Here is a 23,490-nt window from a genome sequence, read left to right on the forward strand (position 1 = left end):
ATGGAAGTCTACAAAGCACTATGTTTGATGAATCTACTAGTTGCATTCCTTTCAAAAGGTAAGAGACACGATTCCCATTATTCCACTGCTTTACGTCTTTGGACAGTTCTACAGGTGACTCTGGAGTTAAAGGGATAGTGTGATTATGCTAGTTGTAGGGGAGACCATGCTAGCTGTTCAGCATCACTCCATCATGGAAAAAAATAATAGGCCTATTCTTTCTAAAAAAAAAAAAATATCTACGTATATATCAGGTAGTTGTGTATCCCTGGAAATAATTGGAATGCATGTAATCCCGAACACAAATTAATTTGACTTGTTGAAAATCAATTTTCTTTTTACCTAACTTGCTTACCACTTTTTCCATGTGCTTTCTTCCTTCACAGACATTTAGAAACTAGGGTAGCTGAACTTACCCCTTTGGCACAATTTATCCCACTCTCCCCTACCTGTAGACTTCCAGTCATTGTGCTAACCTAGTGGCTTGCAAAACGACCTACAACTTCTTTCAAACTGCAGAGACATAAAAACGGTATCCGTGAGTTAATCTGACGCTTGGTAAAATCTTGCACTATCCCTTTAAGGAGTTGGTCAGGTTATGGAACGGTGATGGTGGTGAGCATAGCCAAAAAAAACAGTCAAAGTCAATACAATGTCATGTGCCTTATGACACAGGAGAGAGACCTGTTAGACTGTTTTGGCCCTTGAGGGTGCTGCAGTGCGTGCAATGAGGCAGAACATTTACATTTGTCTAACATGAGCATCATAGCAACACAACAGAAATGCCATTGAACATGACTGAAGAACACTGCAAAAGGTTCAGTGTGTACAGTGTTGAAGTGGACCAGCTGAAGTCATCTTTCAAAGCAGCTAAAGGGACAGAATTAGATATTTAATGAGATGAAAGTTGAATCGTACAAGGAACTTAAGTTAGGGACAGAAAAAAATACAAACCAGTGAGTAACAGAGTAACTTGGCCAGGTCTTCCTCGTAAAAGAAGACTGACTTCAATGGGACTTCTTGGATTAAAAAAAGGTTGAAAAAAAAACAAAAAAGACCTCCAGTAAAACATTTTAAAAGCATTCCTCATTTAAGTAATGAGACTCATTAAACTACAATCTGACGCTAAGTAAAATGTTTATGAGAGAGAGAAAGAAAGAAACGAAAGGGTCTGCATGAAACCTCACTTTGATTATAGGGTGGCATGACAACTGATGATGGCATAAAGGAGATACGCAATCCCTGAAATAAAAAAGACAACAGGCAATGTTCCTTTACATGTCATGTGTATACCTTTATACAAACTAAGATTCTCCCAGCCAGCCAGACAAATGCACGCTGTATTTTGCATGAGAATTTGCATTTTAGAACAGCCTAAGAAAAAAAAGCTAAAGCACTGTCAAGTAGAGACACCTACTGTTGAAGTTGGAAGTTTACATACACCTTAGCCAAATACATTTAAACTCAGTTTTTCACAATTCCTGACATTGAATCCTTGTAAAAATGCCCTGTCTTCGGTCAGGATCACCACTTTATTTTAAGAATGTGAAATGTCAGAATAATAGTAGAGAGTGATTTATTTCAGCTTTTATTTCTTTCATCACATTCCCAGTGGGTCAGATGTTTACACACACTCAATTAGTATTTGGTAGCATTGCCTTTCAATTGTTTAACTTGGGTCAAACATTTTGGGTAGCCTTCCACAAGCTTCCCACAATAAGTTGGGTGAATTTTGGCCCATTCCTCCTGACAGAGCTGGTGTAACTGAGTCAGGTTTGTAGGCCTCCTTGCTCGTACACGCTTTATCAGTTCTGCCCACAAATGTTCTATAGGATTGAGGTCAGGGTTTGTGATGGCCACTCCAATACCTTGACTTTGTTGTCCTGAAGCCATTTGCCACAACTTTGGAAGAATGCTTGGGGTCATTTGCGTCGATTTGGAAGAACCATTTGCGACCAAGCTTTAGCTTCCTGACTGATGTCTTGAGATGTTGCTTCAATATATCCACATCATTTTCCTGCCTCATGATGCCATCTATTTTGTGAAGTGCATCAGTCCCTCCTGCAGCAAAGCACCCCCACAACATGATGCTGCCACCTCCGTGCTTCACGGTTGAGATGGTGTTCTTTGGCTTGCAAGCCTCCCCCTTTTTCCTCCAAATATACTGATGGTCAATATGGCCAAACAGTTCTATTTTTGTTTCATCAGACCAGAGGACATTTCTCCAAAAAGTACAATCTTTGTTCTCATGTGCAGTTGCTTTTTTATGGCGTTTTTTGAGCAGTGTCTTCTTCCTTGTTGAGCGGCCTTTCGGGTTGTCAATATAGGACTTGTTTTACTGTGGATATAGATATTTTTGTACTGGTTTCCTCCAGCATACTCACAAGATCCTTTGCTGTTATTCTGGGATTGATTTGCACTTTTCGCACCAAAGTACGTTCATCTTTAGGAGACAGAACGCGCCTCGATCTTGAGCAGTATGACGGCTACGTGGTCCCATGGTGTGTGTACTTGCATAATATTGTTTGTACAGATGAACATGGTACCTTCAAGCGTTTGGAAATTGCTCCTAAGGATGAACCATAATTATGGAGGTCTACAAAATTCTGAGGTTTTGGCTGATTTCTTTTGATTTTCCCATGATGTCATGCAAAGAGGCACTGAGTTTGAAGGTAGGCTTTGAAATACATCCACAGGTAGATCTCCAATTGACTCAAATGATGTCAATTAGCCTATCAGAAGCTTCTAAAGCCATGACATCAATTTCTGGAATTTTCCAAGCTGTTTAAAGGCACAGTTAACTTAGTGTTTGTAAACTTCTGACCCACTGGAATTGTGATACAGTGAATTATGAGTGAAATAATCTGGCTGTAAACCATTTTTGGAAAAATGTCTTGTATCATGCACAAAGTAGATGTCCTAACCGACTTGCCAAAACTATAGTTTGTTAACAAGACATTTTTGGAGTGGTTGAAAAACGAGTATATGACTCCAACCTAAGTGTATGTACATTTCTGACTTCAACTGTACATTCTAAAAAAAAAATACATATATGTATATTGACACTTGCACCACATATGTGGCCTGTATGACGGTGGTTAGTTCTTAGATCTAATACAGCTGTAAAGCCAGTGCACCTGTAAAATGATGGACACTTCTTCCTGTTTGTGCCACTGGAACTGATGTGAAAAAGGCACCTTTAATTAATTAGGCCTATCACTGATGTGTGTGTGTGTGTGTGTGTGTGTGTGTGTGTGTGTGTGTGTGTGTGTGTGTGTGTGTGTGTGTGTGTGTGTGTGTGTGTGTGTGTGTGTGTGTGTGTGTGTGTGTGCGTGTGTGTGTGCGTGCGTGCGTGTGTGCGTGTGTGCGTGTGTATGCAACATTCCCTCTGAAGCGTAATGGAGAGTTGAATCAAGACCATAGAATGGCTTTTCAACACGTCAAGGAAATGTTTCACCTTCAGCTGACAATTCCATCTTACTGGAAACAGTTAAGCTTGAGTCACCAATGTAATCAATGCAATGTCGTACAGGGAGGAAATTGAGGTTCCAAAGTGTATCAGAATTGGTGTCGACAGGAAAGTTGTGCCTCAAATCAAAGTGTTTGTCCTCACACACAACAGTTGGATGGAATACAATGTTTGATATGTTCATTATGTAATGCAATATTTCATGCAATGAATTTGTAGAAATGTATAATTTTGCAATAGAGAAGTCTGATTTGTCGATTGTTATTTGCCTTTTTGTGTGTTGTATGCATTTATGTATTTTTTAAAAACATGACCTGATTTTAGTGGGTGGGGACTGAATGTGAAGTACGCCAGCCAGCCAGACACACCCACAGAGCACACAGAACTAGGGTGCTTATCAGTAGTCCACTAGTCTCTCACGGATCTGGTTGCCAATATCAGCAGTCCAGTGGATCCCTCACCTGGTCTGTTCTCCTTTAGTTGCACTGGTTTGAAAAGACAGAGTAGTTGAAAGTGTTGTTAAGGCTTGCTTTCACATTGTCCAGGTCTTTCAGATCCCAGGAGAGGAAGCCACTTGGGAAGATTCAAAACATCAGAGGCAATTGAAGGGCAATTTGTGTTACCTTCTTTGTATTCTTTTCGGTGAAATCCCCATATAGTCCTCCAGCCAAGATGACTCTGTGATTGTGATTTTTTAAATTCTTGTTATTGTTTTGTTTGGATGACATTTTTCCAGACGAAAAATCTGAATGGACAGTTTGGAACAAAGTTAACCATAACATTAACACCACTTTAAAAATATATATATTTATCCTCCTAAAATGTATATACAGTGCATTCGTACACAGACCCTTTGACTTTTTCCACATTTTGTTACGTTACAGCCTTATTCTAAAATTGATTACAGTGTTTTTTCCCTCATCAATCTTCACATAATACCCCCTGATGACTAAGCAAAAACATTATTTGTATATATTTTTTTGCAAATGTATTAAAAAATCAAACTGAAATATCACATTTACATAACTATTCAGACCCTTTACTCAGTCCTTTTTGATGCACCTTAAAGCTGGACACACCTGTATTTGGGGAGTTTCACCCAGTCTTCTCTGCAGATCCTCGCAAGCTCTGTCAGGTTGGATGGGGAGGGTCACTGCACAGCTATTTTCAGGTCTCTCCAGAGATGTTTGATCGGGTTCAATTACGGGCTCTGGCTGGGAAATTCAAGGACATTCAAAGACTTGTCCCGAAGCCACTCCTGCGTTGTCTTGGCTGTGTGCTTAGAGTTGCTGTCCTGTTGGAAGGTGAACCTTCGCTTCAGGCTGGGGTCCTGAGCCCTCCGGAGCAGGTTTTCATCAAGGATCTTTCTGCTCCGTTCATCTTTCCCTCGATCCTGACAAGTCTTCCAATCCCTGCCGCTGAAAAACACCCCCCACAGTATGATGCTGCCACCACCATGCTTCACCGTAGAGATGGTGCCAGGTTTCCTTCAGACGTGACGCTTGGCATTCAGGCCAAACAATTCAATCTTAGTTTCATCAGACCAGAGAATCTCACTTCTCATATGTTCTTCTGCATTGACTTATTATTACGCACATCTGCACCCGCTTCCCGACTCACGGTGTATTCCGTTACAAACGCACATTCGGGATAATGTGAAGTGTACAGTAATGTTCGGTAACATACGCAGTGATTAAATTTGTTTTGTCAAACAATCCACAGACTCATGACAAGCATCCAGCATACAAAGTTCGCTCACATGGAAACTATGGAACAACACTAAATACACAGACTAATTGATTGACTGGCTTGGGTCCGCAGGTAGTATAACTTTTCATTACATTTCATTACATTTCATTATAGTACAATGGTTTGATTTGTCTAATCTTAGCAATTTCTTCTTAGCTAGCTACATAGCCGTCTTTGTATCAAAGATAATTGCGTAATTATCGTATTTCGTCGTCCTAACGTAGTCTACACTGCTATCTGCCCAGCAGCTAGCCAGCTAGCAAACGTCCACCGTCTACCGAATAGCAGCACTGTAGAAACTATTACGCTCAACTGAACGACTTGATTAGTGTAGTGTTAGCTAGCTACATAGTTGTCTTTGCTGTCTTCGTATCCAAGATAATTGTGTAGTTTAGAGTGTGTAGTCTTAGAGTGATTATCTTAATTTACCGAGGTTAGCTAGCCAGCTATTTGTCGTCCTTAACGTAGGAGACACTGCTAGCTAGCCAACAGCTAGCCAACGTCTACCGAATAGAACTTCCGCACTCAACAACCCGGTCGCATTCCGCTTCGCTCCACAGGTAGTATCACATTTTCATTTCATTTCATTACAGTACAACGGTTTGATTTGTTTGATCGTAGCTAGCTACATAGCTAGCTACATAGCCGTCTTTGTGTCTTTGTATCAAAGATAATTGTGTAGTCTAGAGCGATTTTCTAGGTTAGCTAGCCAGCTATTGTCGTTCTTTTAACGCAACGTAACGTAATCAACACTGCTAGCTAGCCAGCTAGCCCCCGAATAGCAGCACTGTAGAAACTATTACACTCAACGGAACGACTTGATTAGTGTAGTGACAACAACGCAGCCACTGCCAGCTAGCCTACAAAGTCAACAACGCAGCCACTGCCAGCTAGCCTACTTCAGCAGTACTGTATCATTTTAATCATTTTAGTCAATAAGATTCTTGCTACGTAAGCTTAACTTTCTGAACATTCGAGACGTGTAGTCCACTTGTCATTCCAATCTCCTTTGCATTAGCGTAGCCTCTTCTGTAGCCTGTCAACTATGTGTCTGTCTATCCCTGTTCTCTCCTCTCTGCACAGACCATACAAACGCTCCACACCGCGTGGCCGCGGCCACCCTAATCTGGTGGTCCCAGCGCATGACCCACGTGGAGTTCCAGGTCTCCGGTAGCCTCTGGAACTGCCGATCTGCGGCCAACAAGGCAGAGTTCATCTCAGCCTATGCCTCCCTCCAGTCCCTCGACTTCTTGGCACTGACGGAAACATGGATCACCACAGATAACACTGCTACTCCTACTGCTCTCTCTTCGTCCGCCCACGTGTTCTCGCACACCCCGAGAGCTTCTGGTCAGCGGGGTGGTGGCACCGGGATCCTCATCTCTCCCAAGTGGTCATTCTCTCTTTCTCCCCTTACCCATCTGTCTATCGCCTCCTTTGAATTCCATGCTGTCACAGTTACCAGCCCTTTCAAGCTTAACATCCTTATCATTTATCGCCCTCCAGGTTCCCTCGGAGAGTTCATCAATGAGCTTGATGCCTTGATAAGCTCCTTTCCTGAGGACGGCTCACCTCTCACAGTTCTGGGCGACTTTAACCTCCCCACGTCTACCTTTGACTCATTCCTCTCTGCCTCCTTCTTTCCACTCCTTTCCTCTTTTGACCTCACCCTCTCACCTTCCCCCCTACTCACAAGGCAGGCAATACGCTCGACCTCATCTTTACTAGATGCTGTTCTTCCACTAACCTCATTGCAACTCCCCTCCAAGTCTCCGACCACTACCTTGTATCCTTTTCCCTCTCGCTCTCATCCAACACTTCCCACACTGCCCCTACTCGGATGGTATCGCGCCGTCCCAACCTTCGCTCTCTCTCCCCCGCTACTCTCTCCTCTTCCATCCTATCATCTCTTCCCTCTGCTCAAACCTTCTCCAACCTAGCTCCTGATTCTGCCTCCTCAACCCTCCTCTCCTCCCTTTCTGCATCCTTTGACTCTCTATGTCCCCTATCCTCCAGGCCGGCTCGGTCCTCCCCTCCCGCTCCGTGGCTCGACGACTCATTGCGAGCTCACAGAACAGGGCTCCGGGCAGCCGAGCGGAAATGGAGGAAAACTCGCCTCCCTGCGGACCTGGCATCCTTTCACTCCCTCCTCTCTACATTTTCCTCCTCTGTCTCTGCTGCTAAAGCCACTTTCTACCACTCTAAATTCCAAGCATCTGCCTCTAACCCTAGGAATCTCTTTGCCACCTTCTCCTCCCTCCTGAATCCCCCCCCTCCTCCCTCTCTGCAGATGACTTCGTCAACCATTTTGAAAAGAAGGTCGACGACATCCGATCCTCGTTTGCTAAGTCAAACGACACCGCTGGTTCTGCTCACACTGCCCTACCCTGTGCTCTGACCTCTTTCTCCCCTCTCTCTCCAGATGAAATCTCGCGTCTTGTGACGGCCGGCCGCCCAACAACCTGCCCGCTTGACCCTATCCCCTCCTCTCTTCTCCAGACCATTTCCGTTGACCTTCTCCCTTACCTCACCTCGCTCATCAACTCATCCCTGACCGCTGGCTACGTCCCTTCCGTCTTCAAGAGAGCGAGAGTTGCACCCCTTCTGAAAAAACCTACACTCGATCCCTCCGATGTCAATAACTACAGACCAGTATCCCTTCTTTCTTTTCTCTCCAAAACTCTTGAACGTGCCGTCCTTGGCCAGCTCTCCCGCTATCTCTCTCAGAATGACCTTCTTGATCCAAATCAGTCAGGTTTCAAGACTAGTCATTCAACTGAGACTGCTCTTCTCTGTATCACGGAGGCGCTCCGCACTGCTAAAGCTAACTCTCTCTCCTCTGCTCTCATCCTTCTAGACCTATCGGCTGCCTTCGATACTGTGAACCATCAGATCCTCCTCTCCACCCTCTCCGAGTTGGGCATCTCCGGCGCGGCCCACGCTTGGATTGCGTCCTACCTGACAGGTCGCTCCTACCAGGTGGCGTGGCGAGAATCTGTCTCCTCACCACGCGCTCTCACCACTGGTGTCCCCCAGGGCTCTGTTCTAGGCCCTCTCCTATTCTCGCTATACACCAAGTCACTTGGCTCTGTCATAACCTCACATGGTCTCTCCTATCATTGCTATGCAGACGACACACAATTAATCTTCTCCTTTCCCCCTTCTGATGACCAGGTGGCGAATCGCATCTCTGCATGTCTGGCAGACATATCAGTGTGGATGACGGATCACCACCTCAAGCTGAACCTCGGCAAGACGGAGCTGCTCTTCCTCCCGGGGAAGGACTGCCCGTTCCATGATCTCGCCATCACGGTTGACAACTCCATTGTGTCCTCCTCCCAGAGCGCTATGAACCTTGGCGTGATCCTGGACAACACCCTGTCGTTCTCAACTAACATCAAGGCAGTGGCCCGTTCCTGTAGGTTCATGCTCTACAACATCCGCAGAGTACGACCCTGCCTCACACAGGAAGCGGCGCAGGTCCTAATCCAGGCACTTGTCATCTCCCGTCTGGATTACTGTAACTCGCTGTTGGCTGGGCTCCCTGCCTGTGCCATTAAACCCCTACAACTCATCCAGAACGCCGCAGCCCGTCTGGTGTTCAACCTTCCCAAGTTCTCTCACGTCACCCCGCTCCTCCGCTCTCTCCACTGGCTTCTTCCAGTTGAAGCTCGCATCCGCTACAAGACCATGGTGCTTGCCTACGGAGCTGTGAGGGGAACGGCACCTCAGTACCTCCAGGCTCTGATCAGGCCCTACACCCAAACAAGGGCACTGCGTTCATCCACCTCTGGCCTGCTCGCCTCCCTACCACTGAGGAAGTACAGTTCCCGCTCAGCCCAGTCAAAACTGTTCGCTGCTCTGGCCCCCCAATGGTGGAACAAACTCCCTCACGACGCCAGGACAGCGGAGTCAATCACCACCTTCCGGAGACACCTGAAACCCCACCTCTTTAAGGAATACCTAGGATAGGATAAAGTAATCCTTCTCACCCCCCTTAAAAGATTTAGATGCACTATTGTAAAGTGGCTGTTCCACTGGATGTCATAAGGTGGATGCACCAATTTGTAAGTCGCTCTGGATAAGAGCGTCTGCTAAATGACTTAAATGTAATGTAATGTAATGGCTTGCTGGCTGTGCTCTAAGACTCTATGTTACTACCATAGAGATCCTGGTCAATTATTCTAATTCCTTATGTGGTTGCTATTGTAAAACCAGTAGGGTGCAAAGAGTTAAGTTACATGTTTTCCCACAGTGTGCCAAAACCAAACTGTTCAACTGTTTTTCTCCTCTCCTGTTTTTAGGGTCTCACTCTCAGTTGGATGGTGAGTATTTTTCTCATTGAATGGCATTACCATGCACCTATTCACTAACTAGTGAGGTTTCAATCTCTTCACTTCCTTTGTGTGCTCCATTTCGTAAACCTTCATCCATATGTGTCTCTGTTAGTATGCGGAACCCCTCTCAACACTAGGATTGTGGGGGGTCAGGATGCTCTTGCAGGGAGTTGGCCATGGCAGGCCAGTCTGCACAGATCTGGCAGGCATTTTTGTGGGGGATCCCTCATCAACAAAGAGTGGGTGCTGACTGCTGCTCACTGCTTCTCCAGGTGAGGGATTGCAGGATTGCTAGAATCCTAACATTTAACTCTTACACCAAACCTAATCACAACTCAATTGAGCCTCCTTTTACAGCATTTCTGTTATCTTTTTTATATATATATATTATCTCAGCCCCAGTACATCAAATTTGGTGGTCTACGTTGGTCGTCAGAACCAGAAGGGCTCTAACCCCAACGAGGTGGACCGCGGGGTCACTCAGATCATGTCCCACCCCAACTACACCAGAAGTACTAATGACAATGACATGTGTCTTCTCAAGCTCTCCTCCCCTCTGACTTTTACCAACTACATCCGGCCAGTCTGCCTAGCTGCACCAGGCAGCTCTTTTCATGCCGGCACTACTAGCTGGGTCACTGGCTGGGGCACCATCCGCAGTGGAGGTGAGATCTGATGGGAGAGATTAAATCGAATGCATTGGCAATAGTCAATATGTAAAATATATTTGTAATATAATAGGAGTGATGATCAATTGTAACAAAATACATTTTCCTCAAATAAACCTTCAAAATGAATCGATCAAGTAGTGCATTTCAAATCATGTTGTACTAACTTTACTTGTCTGAATGTGTCTCCCATCTCCTCAGTGTCCCTGCCCTCACCAAAGACCCTACAGGAGGTGGATGTGCCAGTAGTGGGAAACAGGCTGTGTAACTTTAACTATGGAGTAGGTTCAATCACAGACAACATGATCTGTGCTGGTCTAGCAGCAGGAGGAAAGGATTCCTGTCAGGTAAAATCTCTTGGTTATCCTTTTTGTTTATTACATTGTGGGTCAATTACATATTGGTCCGATCCCCCGGACACAGGTTATACCTAATCCTAGTCTAAAAAGCATGTTCACATTGTAAATGGTTCCTCATCTGAGACTGTGCTTCATCTGGGAAACTGACTGTTTGATAATCCTGTTACACTTTAAATCTGTCTATGCATAGGGGGACTCCGGAGGTCCGATGGTAACCAATCAGGGTACTCGCTGGATCCAGTCTGGTGTTGTGAGTTTCGGCAAAGGCTGTGCCCTGGCAAAATTCCCAGGAGTGTACACCAGAGTGTCCCAGTACCAGACCTGGATCAACAGCCAGATCAGCAGTGACCAGCCTGGCTTTGTCACCTTCTCCTCCAGTGGGACTGACTCTGACCTCAGTGTCTTCTGTACTGGTCTTTCAGCCCCTACAACCACCACTACCACTACAACCATCACTACAACTGCCCCTACAACTGCCCCTACAACCACCACTACAACTGCCCCTACAACCACCACTACAACTGCCCCTACAACCACCCCTACAACTACCCCTACAACAACCACTACAACCGCCCCTACAACCGCCCCTACAACCACCCCTACAACAAACCCTACAACTGCCCCTACAACCGCCCCTACCACTGCCCCTACAACAACCACAACAACCACTACAACCACCCCTACAACCGCCCCTACAACTGCCCCTACAACCACCACTACTGCCCCTAGAACCACCACTACCACCACAACTGCCCCTACAACTGCATGTACATACATACAGTGCCTTCTGAAAGTATTCAGACCCCTTGACATTTTCCACATTTTGTTACGTTACAGCCTTATTCTAAAATATATATTTTTTCCCTCAATCAACCCCATAATGACAAAGCAAAAACAGGTTTTTGGACATTTTTAAATAAAAAAACTGAATGATCATATTTACATAAGTATTCAGACCCTTAGTACTTTGAAGCACCTTTGGCAGCAATTACAGCCTTGAGTCTTCTTTGTTATGACGGTACAAGCTTTGCACACCTGTATTTGGGAAGTTTCTCCCATTCTTTGCAGATCCTCTCAAGCTCTGTCTTGTCCCGAAGCCACTCCTGCGTTGTCTTGGCTGTGTGCTTAGGGTCATTGTTCTGTTGGAAGGTGAACCTTAGTCCCAGTCTGAGGTCCTGAGTGTTCTGGAACAGGTTTTCATCAAGGATCTCTCTGTACCTTGCTCCGTTCAAAGGCCAAAGAGTTCAACCTTGGTTTCATCAGAGCAGAGAATCTTGTTTCTCATGATCTGAAAGTCTTTAGGTGCCTTTTGGCAAGAGGGCTGTCATATGCCCTTTACTAAGGAGTGGCTTCCGTCTGGCTACTCTACCATAAAGGCCTGATTGATGGAGTGCTGCAGAGATGGTTGTCCTTCTGGAAGTTTCTCCCGTTCCACAGAGGAACTCTGGAGCTCTGTCAGAGTGACAATCCGGTTCTTGGTCACCTCCCTGACCAAGGCCCTTCTCCCCAGATAGCTCAATTTGTCCAGGCAGCCGGCTCTAGGAAGAGTATTGGTGGTTCCAAACTTCTTCCATTTAAGAACGATGGAGGCCAGTGTGTTCTTGGGGACCTTCAATGCTGCTGAAATGTTTTGGTACCCATCCCCAGATCTGTACCTCGACACAATCCTGTCTCAGAGCTATACGAACAATTCCTTCGACCTCATGGCTTGGTTTTTTGCTCTTACATGCACTGTCAACTGTGGGACCTTATATAGACTGGTGTGTACCTTTCCAAATCTTGTCCAATCAATTGAATTTACCACAAGTTGGCTGCAATCAAGTTGTAGAAACATCTCAAGGATGATCATTGGAAACAGGATGCACTTGAGCTCTATTTCGAGTCTCATAGCAAAGGGTCTGAATACTTATGGAAATGAAGTGTTTCTGTTTTTTGAAAACCTGTTTTCACTTTGTCATTATGGGGTATTGTGTGTAGATTGCTGAGGGAAAAACATGTATTTAATCAATTTTGAAATAAGGCTGTAACATAACGTGGAAAAGGTCAAGGTGTCTGAATACTTTCCGAAGGCACTGTATAGACTAACCTGTGCTTATGGCTACAACTTAATGTGAATCTTTTACTTTTGTAACATATCTGACTACTGAATTATTCCCTTTTATTTGTCTCTCAAATGTTTCTGTCTCTCCCTCCCTCTGCAGCTGTGGTGTGTGGCAGCGCTAGCTCCTCTTTGAACTCCCATGTTGGTGGCGGAAGCTCGTTGGCGACAGCAGGTTTGTGGCCCTGGATAGCCAGCATACAGACTAACGGAGCGCACCTCTGCGGGGGCACTTTAGTGGCGGTAGACTCTGTCATGAGTGATGCCAGCTGCTTTTCTAGGTAAGTGAACTCTACCTGTATGTCAAAGTGGGAGAGTTAGTAGCTGGATTGAAATGTCAATTCCTTACATGATTCTAAGGAAATCTAGTCATAGAACCTACATTCTGATTTTTGTTTTTACAGTGCCATTACATTAACAGTTAGTGATGCATAGAAACGTTTCCTTTTCAACCCTAATGCAAAGGTTAACCAAGATTAATACGTATGACAATTGTACAATCACTGTGCTACTGAAAATTCTAGGAGGGGTAGCTGTCTATAAACAACACCCATGTTTCACACAACCTTGGCTTCAGAGAGCATGGTTATGGTGTCATCGTCATGTCAACCAGTGTCTGGGTGACTCCATGGGCTCAACAGGCACTTACTGTAGTAGGTACTCTAGTGTACCAGAGGGGGGAGCCACCAGCCAACATCTCTTCCACACTACTGTTTTACCATCCTGATCAGCTGGACAGTTTAACGTTTTGCTACCTTCACAAGGAATTTAGTGGCCCATTCAGACTTAGGATATCTATGACTATTTTACGTATTTTGATTTAAGCACTTCTCAGTAGTTGGTATTCAGACTTACACTACATGGCCAAAAGTATGAGGATTCAACTGACACGTGTATAACAGAGCACACAGCAATGCAATATCTATACAGTAGAATGGCCTGTACTGAAGAGCTCAGTGACTTTCAACGTGGCACCGTCATAGGAAGCTACCTTTCCAACAAGTCAGTTCATAACATTTCTACCCTGCTAGAAGAGGCCCCGGTCAACTGTAAGTGATGTTATTGTGAAATGTCAAGGAGCAACAACAGCTCAGCCGCGAAGTGGTAGGACACACAAGCTCCCAGAACGGGACCTCCAACTGCTGAAGTGCATAAAGATCATCTGTCCTCAGTTGCGACACTCACTACCAAGTTTCAAACTGCTTCTGGAAGCAACATCAGCACAATAACTGTCCGTCGGGAGTGACAAGAAATGGGTTTCCATGGCCGAGCAGCCGCACACAAGCCTAAGATCCCCACGCGCAATGCCAAGCGTCGGCTGGAGTGGTGTAAAGCTAAATGATGTCAGGAGAACGCTACCTGCCTGAATGCATAGTGCCAACTGTAAAGTTTGGTGGAGGAATAATGGTCTTGGGCTGTTTTTCATGGTTCGGCTAGGCCCGAAGGGAAAATCTTAAAGCTACAGCATAAAATTACTTTCAAGGAGATTCTGTGCTTCCAACTGTGTGACAACAGTTTGGGCAAGGCCTTTTCCTGTTTCAGCATGACAATGCCCCCGTGCACAAAGCGAGTTCCATACAGAAATGGTTTGTCAAGATCTGTGTGGAAGAACTTGACTGGCCTGCACAGAGACCTGACCTCAACCCCATTGAACAGCTTTGGGATGAATTGGAAAGCCGACTGCGAGCCAGACCTAATCACCCAACATTAGTGCTTGACCTTAATAATGCCCTTGTTGCTGAATGGTAGTCCCCACAGTAATGTTCACATCTAGTGGAAAGCCTTAACAGTAGAGTGGAGGCTGTTATAGCAGCAAAGGGGGGGACTAACTCCATGTTGATGCCCATGATTTTTTTTAACGAGATGTTCGACGAGCAGGTGTCCACATAATTGTGCAGGTGGGTAGTGAGCTCTGCTGCTGTGGCTCCCTTGTTCGCATTGAATAAATGTAATTCAATTCAAAAGTTTTGGTTCAATTAGTTTTTCTGTTTATCTCAAACAACTCCCTTTAAATATTGTGTAGTTTTAATTTAAATTAGATCTGCACAAGACTAATTCATGTCTGAATTTCCCTTTAAATAATAATTACGTCAACTTTCTTGACAAAGAAAATATCAACTTAGTACAATAATGAATTATGTCAACTGATGATAACATGAATGAAGAGTTGAGTATGAAGGGTGCCTACCTAGGGCATAACATAACATACACATTACATAAGCAGTAAATAAACATTTAATAAGACAATTGGAATGAAGAGTTTAGTATCCACACTAAAGTAGCAGGGTGAGGCCGCTTGATGTACACCCCTTGGACAGGACACTAGTCTGTCACAGGCAGTGGATGCTCCACAGAGAAGGGAGGGGAGGACCATCCTCATCAGTAAATTTCATAAAAATGTAATGCTTTTGTGTGCGGGGCACTGTCCTCAGGTAATCGCATGGTGTGCTTTCGCCGTAAAGCCTTTTTGAAATCTGACACAGCGGCTGGATTAACAAGAAGTTAAGCTTGTTTTTCTGATGTATGACACTTGTATTTTCATGAATATTAAATATGATTATCTGCCATTTGAATTTCGCACTCTGCAATTTCACCAGATGTTGTTGAGGTGTGTCGCTAGCACCACGTCTAGCCATAACAGGTTTTAATGATTGCACCGAATATCAGCTAGGTGCAGGTAAGCGTGTGAAAGGCGGTATTGAATGTCACTGTCTGTCACCTCAAATTGTCTCTCGACCTGTGTGCACCTAAGTTGTAAACTTTCATTCATGAACTAGGTTGTAGCAATCTCATGATTGGTATAAGGAAAATTCCAGTATCATGTGCAGTTGAAGTCGCAAGTTTGCATAGACCTTAGCCAAATACATTTAAACTCAGTTTTTCACAATTCCCTGTCTTAGGTCAGTTAGGATCACCACTTTATTTTAAGAATGTGAAATAAGAGATTTCAGCTTTTATTTCTTTCATCGCATTCCCTGTGGGTCAGAAGTTTACATACACTCAATTAGTATTTGGTAGCATTGCTTTTAAATTGTTTAACTTGGGTCAAACATTTCTGGTAGCCTTCCACAACAAGTTGGGTGAATTTTGACCCATACCTCCTGACAGAGCAGATGTAACGGAGTCAGGCTTGTAGGCCTCCTTGCTCGCACATGCTTTTTCAGTTCTGCCCACAAATTTTCTATAGGATTGAAGTCAGGGCTTTGTGATGGCCACTCCAATCCCTTGACTTTGTTGTCCGTAAGCCATTTTGCCACAACTTTGGAAGTATGCTTGGGGTCATTGTCCATTTGGAAGACCCATTTGCGACCAGGCTTTACTTCCTGACTGATGTCTTGAGATATTGCTTCAATATATCCACATAATTTCCTTTCTCATTGAAGCCATCTATGTTCTGAAGTGCACCAGTCCCTCCTGCAGCAAAGCCCTCCCACAACATGATGCGGCCATCTCCGTGCTTCATGGTTGGGATGATGTTCTTCGGCTTGCAAGCCTCCCCTTTTTTTCCACCAAACATAACGATGGTCATTATGGCCAAACAGTTCTATTTTGTTTCATCAGACCAGAGGACATTTCTCCAAAAAGTATGATCTTTGTCCCCATGTGCAGTTGCAAAACATAGTCTGACTTTTTAATGGTGGTTTTGGAGCAGTGGCTTCTTCCTTGCTGAGCGGCCTTTCAGATTATGTCGATATATGACTCTTTTTACTGTGTATATAGATACTTTTGTACCGGTTTCCTCCAGCATCTTTTCAAGGTCCTTTGCTGTTCTGGGATTGATTTTCAGTTTTCGCACCAAAGTACGTTCATCTCTAGGAGACAGAACGCGTCTTCTTCCTGAGCGGTATGACAGGCTGGGTGGTCCCAAGGTTTTTATACTTGCTTACTATTGTTTGTACAGATGTACATGGTACCTTCAGGTGTTTGGAAATTGCTCCCAAGGATGAAACAGACTTGTGGAGGTCTACAATCTTTTTTCTGAGGTCTTGGCTGATTTCTTTTGATTTTCCCATGATGTCAAGCAAAGAGGCACTGAGTTTAAAGGTAGACCTTTAAATTCATCTACAAATTATGTCAATTAGCTTATCCCCCCCCGCAGCTCCTCGCCCAAGCCTCTCCAGGTTCTCATTTACCCAAATCCAGATAGCAGATGTTCTGAAAGAGCTGCAAAACCTGGACCCGTCGGTCAAGGTGCACCTCAGCCACACTCAAGGTACTAAACGGCATCATAACCGCATCCCGATAAAAGACAGTACTGTGCAGCCGTCTTTTCGACCTTGCCAATAAATCAGCTGGGCTTGACAATCTGGACCCTCTATTTCTGAAACTATCCACCGCCATTGTCGCAACCCCTATTTACCAGCCTGTTCAACCTCTCTTTCATATCGTCTGAGATCCCCAAGGATTGGCAAGCTGCCGCAGTCATCCCCCTCTTCAAAGGGGGAGACACCCTGGACCCAAACTGTTACAGACCTATATCCATTCTGCCCTGCCTATCTAAGGTCTTCAAAAGCCAAGTCAACAAACAGGTCACTGACCATCTCGAATCCCACCGTACCTTCTCCGCTATGCAATCTGGTTTCCGAGCCGGTCACAGGTGCACCTCAGCCACACTCAAGGTACTAAACGACATCATAACCGCCATCGATAAAAGACAGTACTGTGCAGCCGTCTTCATCGACCTTGCCAAGGCTTTCGACTCTGTCAATCACCATATTCTTATCGGCAGACTCAGTAGCCTCGGTTTTTCGGATGACTGCCTTGCCTGGTTCACCAATTACTTTGCAGACAGAGTTCAGTGTGTCAAATCGGAGGGCATGCTGTCCGGTCCTCTGGCAGTCTCTGGGGGTGCCACAGGGTTCAATTCTCGGGCCGACTCTTTTCTCTGTATATATCAATGATGTTGCTCTTGCTGCGGGCGATTCCCTGATCCACCTCTACGCAGACGACACCATTCTATATACTTTCGGCCCGTCATTGGACACTGTGCTATCTAACCTCCAAACGAGCTTCAATGCCATACAACACTCCTTCCGTGGCCTCCAACTGCTCTTAAACGCTAGTAAAACCAAATGCATGCTTTTCAACCGATCGCTGCCTGCACCCGCATGCCCGACTAGCATCACCACACTTGATGGTTCCGACCTTGAATATGTGGACACCTATAAGTATCTAGGTGTCTGGCAAGTCTGCAAACTCTCCTTCCAGACCCATATCAAACATCTCCAATCGAAAATCAAATCAAGTGTTGGCTTTCTATTCCGCAACAAAGCATCCTTCACTCACGCTGCCAAGCTTACCCTAGTAAAACTGACTATCCTACCGATCCTCGACTTCGGCGATGTCATCTACAAAATGGCTTCCAACACTCTACTCAGCAAACTGGATGCAGTCTATCACAGTGCCATCCGTTTTGTCACTAAAGCACCTTATACCACCCACTGCGACTTGTATGCTCTAGTCGGCTGGCCCTCACTACATATTCGTCGCCAGACCCACTGGCTCCAGGTCATCTACAAGTCCATGCTAGGTAAAGCTCCGCCTTATCTCAGTTCACTGGTCACGATGGCAACACCCATCCGTAGCACGCGCTCCAGCAGGTGTATCTCACTGATCATCCCTAAAGCCAACACATCATTTGGCCGCCTTTCGTTCCAGTACTCTGCTGCCTGTGACTGGAACGAATTGCAAAAATCGCTGAAGTTGGAGACTTTTATCTCCCTCACCAACTTCAAACATCAGCTATCCGAGCAGCTAACCGATCGCTGCAGCTGTACATAGTCTATAGGAAAATAGCCCACTGTTTTTATACTGTTTTTATTTATTTATTTTTCTGCTCTTTTGCACACCAATATCTCTACCTGTACATGACCATCTGATCACTTATCACTCCAGTGTTAATCTGCAAAATTGTATTATTCGCCTACCTCCTCATGCCTTTTGCACACATTGTATATAGACTGCCCATTTTTTTCTACTGTGTTATTGACTTGTTAATTGTTTATTCCATGTGTAACTCTGTGTTGTCTGTTCACACTGCTATGCTTTATCTTGGCCAGGTCGCAGTTGCAAATGAGAACTTGTTCTCAACTAGCCTACCTGGTTAAATAAAGGTGAAATAAAAAAATAAAAAAATAAAAAATTCTTGATAAACCCTAGACACTGTCGTGTGTGAAAAGCCAAGGAGGCCGGCCAGTTCTGATATATTGGAACCGGCGCACCTGGCATCGACGATCATACCATGTTCAAAGTCGATTAAGTCACTCGTTTTGCCCATTCTAACGTTGAATTGAACAGTAGCACTGCCTCTGCCTTCTTTAAATAGCAAGCCACGGCCATGTGACTCACTGTCTGAAGGAGCAAAACATTTGTGAATGGGGTGGTGTACCTAATAAACTGTAAGTTCATATGTTGTAATATCACTGGATTCACTATTAGCAATTGCAGTTTTTCAATACAATTCAACAAATTACTGTATTGCTGTATATTTAATGCAGCACACTGGTAGTGATGGTGCGTTGCATCCAGGTCTTGGACCCTCCACGTTACTTCCCGTGTCCCACAAGGATCTATTCTTGGACCCATGCTGCTCATCCTGTACATGGTCATGTCATTAGCCGGAATGGAATCTCATTCCACTGCTAAGCTGATGACACCCAGCTGTATGTAAAAACTACCCCAAGTCCGTCTGATGCATATGTCTCATCCATGCCTTTATCTCCTCAAGCCTGAACTACTATAACACACTCTTCATTGTGATCCCTGGCAGGAGTCTCCAAAAGCCCCACTACATCCAGAACAGCACTGTCAGGATCCTGGTGAGAGTGAAGAAACATCACCCCCATCCTGGCATCTCTGCGCTGGCTCCCCGTCTCACTACGGATTTAATTTTAAAACCCTCTTGCTGACTTTCCAGCGTAGTCATGGATATCCCACTCCTTATCTCAAATACCATAACTCCACCCGCACCCTCAGGTCAAGCAATGGCCTGCTCCTCCACGCCCCCAGGACCAAGCTCTGCTCCTTGGGGGAAAATCAGGCTTTCAGCTCAACCATCCCGAGCCTCTAGAATACCCTCATGTACCACCTGAAGGCACCACAGACTCTGAGCTCCTTTGAAAGGGCCCCAAAGACTGTTTAGGAAGGTAATTCTGTTGATAGCTGTGCTCCTTGGTGTCCTTGTCCCTTGTAGCGTCAGCTGGGTTCTTTGTACCGGTTGCCCTGTCATTTTGTTTTTTTATTTGAAGGTCATTTGAGATTATTCTGTATAATGAAACGCGCTTTACAAAGGTAATACATTATTATTTATTGCTGGAGGGGAATGAATCACTGTCTCATGAACATATTTTAAGGAGTGCCTTGTAAGTGGCTTTAATTGTTTCACCCATTAGTGAGAGTCCTGTACTAATTTAAGTGATATGTGGTAGTAGTTCCCTAACAATTTAAAGGTATATTGAGGACAGATCAGTGACAGCAGATCTTAAACCTTTAATGGTTGAATATTTAACAGTGTTCATTTGATCTGTTGCTCTGTAATCACAGCCAGTTTGGAAGCCTTTTGTTTAGGCCTCTGGGCCTCATTTAATATGCTGTAATACACAAATGCCTAGCAGCCAATCTACTTACTCTAATCCCTTGTAATTACAGTAAAATACTGTAAAAATGACTTTCCTACAGTTCCTTACAGTATTGTACTGTGTTTTTTACTGCTTTGACGTTTTAGTAATTTACAGGAAGCTGGCATCAAGTTACCGTGAATATCTCTGTCATGTATTGGTACTATCCAGAGATATATAATCATAAGATATCTTGTTGTAATTACAATTATTTTAAAGACCAGTATATCCTTAACTACAACAACATTTTCAGTAATGGTTATAGAAACGTTTACATGTTATGACTGTGATATATATATTTTTATCAACCTTGGTTGACTGCACCGATTAAAGAGCACCACTAAATGACCAAAATGAAAACACTGGGTAATATGCAGTAATTCTAATTGATACTGTAAATTAGTAACTGACTTGGTACTGTAAATTAGATTTAAGTAAAAATGTTGGTACCGTTAAATGAACTACAGTAGCTGTAAAATAAATTACAGTACCTTTCTGGCCAATTGCTGCCAGTAAGTTTCTGTTCATTTTACAGGAAATGTTTTACATTGTCGGTATTGTTTCCGGACAGGACCGTGGGGGTGGGTATGATAAGTAATAAACCCATCTCTCTTTGTCCTTAGCTGAGGAAGTTCTGCAGGAGTTGCAGACCTCTGTGGTGGAATGTGTGAATGTTTCGTCTACGGACAACATTTGCACCGGAGCTGTGACACTACTGCAGGTTTAAAAGTCATACTATTTAGCTTGCAACATGTTATAAGCACATAACATTATAACCATATTAAACCTAGTGTACTTCCACCCACAGGGTAATGCCGGTGGTCCTTTGATGTGTAAGCATGGCAACTCATGGTTCCAGACTGCTGTGTTGACTGTCGACAGCAGCACCAATAAAGCACGTCGGAGCAGGGATCCCCGCACTTCCCCTATCCAAGTCTTCACCAAAACCTCCCACTTCCAAAACTTCCTGACTGCCAATTTGGGAACCTTCCTATCCCCTGCTACCTCAGCTGGTGGCAGCAGTGGAGCTTCCCTGGCCCACTCCTCTCTCCTCGTCTCCCTCTCCTCCGTCCTACTGTTGGGTTGGTACTAGGAAACTCCACGGCTACCATTGACAAGCACTCTCTTTTTACTATTTTTGCTGTCAATGTTTTTGTATCAGTAGCATTTTCTGGATACTATTTTGTTATGACACTTACAGCATTGCTGTTTGAGACGCAATATGCAAGATTTTCTGTTAACTGTCTGGGTATGTGTAACATTGTAACATGACAATATCCAGATACCATGTAAAACAATGGAACATAAATGTTGCCAGAGTTGACCCTTTCTAGCCTGAGCGAAATGTTCCATTTCTTGCAGGATCAAGACCTCTGCATATATTAATGGGTATACGTTGCTGATGTAAAAATTGATAGGCATTTTGAAAGCTGAGAAACAGCCCCTTGACTGATTGCTATTGTATGTCACATTTCAAGAAATAACCTGTGAAAATATGCTTCCTATACAAAAATCTATGCTTTCTCCCAAACTGCCATTCCCATAACTTTTTAATGAAGATGAGGAAAGAGAGTATATTGTCTTTGTTTGATAAGTGTTGAACATTTGAAATCAGAATAGAAATACCTTTTACTGATGTTATTTTTCAAAAATTCTATGGAATATTCCTTGATCAGACACTATCTGGTTAGTAAATAAATAAAACTCTGCATCAAAACAAATTACAACCAGCATTTAGTCTTACATAAGGAAATAAGTAATATAATATTAAAACAACCTTATTCTTTCAATGAAGTTATGGGGAATAGATTGTCTGTCATAGCCATAACATTCATCTCAGTGATTTTTACCATAAACATTGATCTGGAATTACAGTGCCTATAGAAAGACTACGCTCCCTTAACTTTTTCAAAATGTTGTTGTGAGAAAATAAGTATATATTAAAAATACAAAACTGAAATATCATAACTGGATAAGTCTCCATCCCCCTGATTTAATACTTGGCAGAAGCACCTTCGGCAGCAATTTCAGCTGTGAGTGCTGGAATAAGTTTCTACCAACTTCGTATTTAGAACTCTTGACTTTTTCCACATTTTGTTACATTACAGCCTTATTGTAAAATTCATTAAATTCCTCAATCTATACACAATAACCCATAATGACAAAGTGAAAGATTTTTTAAAATTGTAAATGTATTAAAAATAAAAAACAAATTCCTTATTTACATAAGTATTCAGACCCTTTGCTATGAGATGCAAAATTGAGCTCAGGTGCATCCTGTTCCCATTGATCATCCTTTTGATGTTCCTACAACTGGATTGGACTCCCTATGTGGTCAATTCAATGGATTGGACATGATTTAGAAAGGCACACATCTGTCTATACAAGGTCCCACAGTTGACAGTACATGTCAGAGCAGAAATGAAGCCATGAGGTTGAAGGAATTGTCAGTAGGGCTCAGACAGGATTGTGTGGAAGCACAGGTCTGTGGAAGGGTACCAAAAGATTTCTGCAGCATTGAAGCTTCCCAAGAACACAGTGGTCTCATTTTTAAATGGAAGAAGTCTGGAACCACCACGACTCTTCCTAGAGCTGGCCGCCCGGCCAAACTGAGCAATCGGGGGAGAAGGGCTGTGGTCAGGGAGATGACCAAGAACCCAATGGTCACTCTGACAGAGCTCCACAGTTCCTCTGTGGAGATGGGAGAACCTTCCAGAAGGACAACATCTCTGCTGCACTCCACCAATCAGGCCTTTATGGTAGAGTGGTCAGACGGAAGCCACTCCTCAGTAAAGGGCATGACAGCCCGCTTGGAGTTGGACAGACCATGAAAAGGACAGACCATGAGAAACAAGATTCTCTGGTCTGATGAAACCAAGATTGAACTCTTTGAACTGAATGCCAAGCCTCACGTCTGGAGGAAACCAGGCACCATCTCTACGGTGAAGCATGGTGGCGACAGCATCATGCTGTGGGGATCTTTTTCACCGGGAGGGACTGGGAGGCTAGTCAGGATCGAGGGAAAGATGAATGGAGCAAAGTACAGAGAGATCCTTGATGAAAACCTGCTCCAAAGCGCTCGGGACCTCAGACTGGGGGCGAATATTCACCTTCCAACAGAACAACGACCCTAAGCACACAGCCAAGACAACGCAGGAGTGGCTTTGGAACAAGTCTCCGAATGTGCTTGAGTG

General features: G+C 44.2%; 1 protein-coding gene across 1 annotated transcript; it reads left to right on the forward strand.

Moving 5' to 3' along the window:
- Positions 1-22,445, forward strand: LOC124002010 (serine protease 27-like). Its single transcript, XM_046309220.1, has 9 exons — positions 1-58; positions 9,523-9,543; positions 9,668-9,827; positions 9,952-10,220; positions 10,425-10,570; positions 10,773-10,989; positions 12,784-12,961; positions 20,920-21,017; positions 21,105-22,445. Exons 1-8 carry the CDS (start codon positions 1-3, stop codon positions 20,921-20,923), a joined length of 1,053 nt encoding a protein of 350 aa, XP_046165176.1. The 3' UTR covers positions 20,924-21,017; positions 21,105-22,445.
- The last annotated feature ends 1,045 nt before the right edge of the window (positions 22,446-23,490 follow it).

Source organism: Oncorhynchus gorbuscha, linkage group LG17, assembly GCF_021184085.1.
Source record: "Oncorhynchus gorbuscha isolate QuinsamMale2020 ecotype Even-year linkage group LG17, OgorEven_v1.0, whole genome shotgun sequence".
Taxonomy (NCBI): domain Eukaryota; kingdom Metazoa; phylum Chordata; class Actinopteri; order Salmoniformes; family Salmonidae; genus Oncorhynchus; species Oncorhynchus gorbuscha.

What these genes read in the sequence shown, in the direction of transcription:
- LOC124002010 (XM_046309220.1), top strand. Translation starts at nt 1, where the DNA reads ATGGAAGTCTACAAAGCACTATGTTTGATGAATCTACTAGTTGCATTC. An exon ending in GTCTCACTCTCAGTTGGATG is followed by an intron (nt 9,544 to 9,667) that starts GTGAGTATTTTT and finishes TGTCTCTGTTAG; the next exon opens with TATGCGGAACCCCTCTCAAC. An exon ending in GGGCACCATCCGCAGTGGAG is followed by an intron (nt 10,221 to 10,424) that starts GTGAGATCTGAT and finishes CCATCTCCTCAG; the next exon opens with TGTCCCTGCCCTCACCAAAG.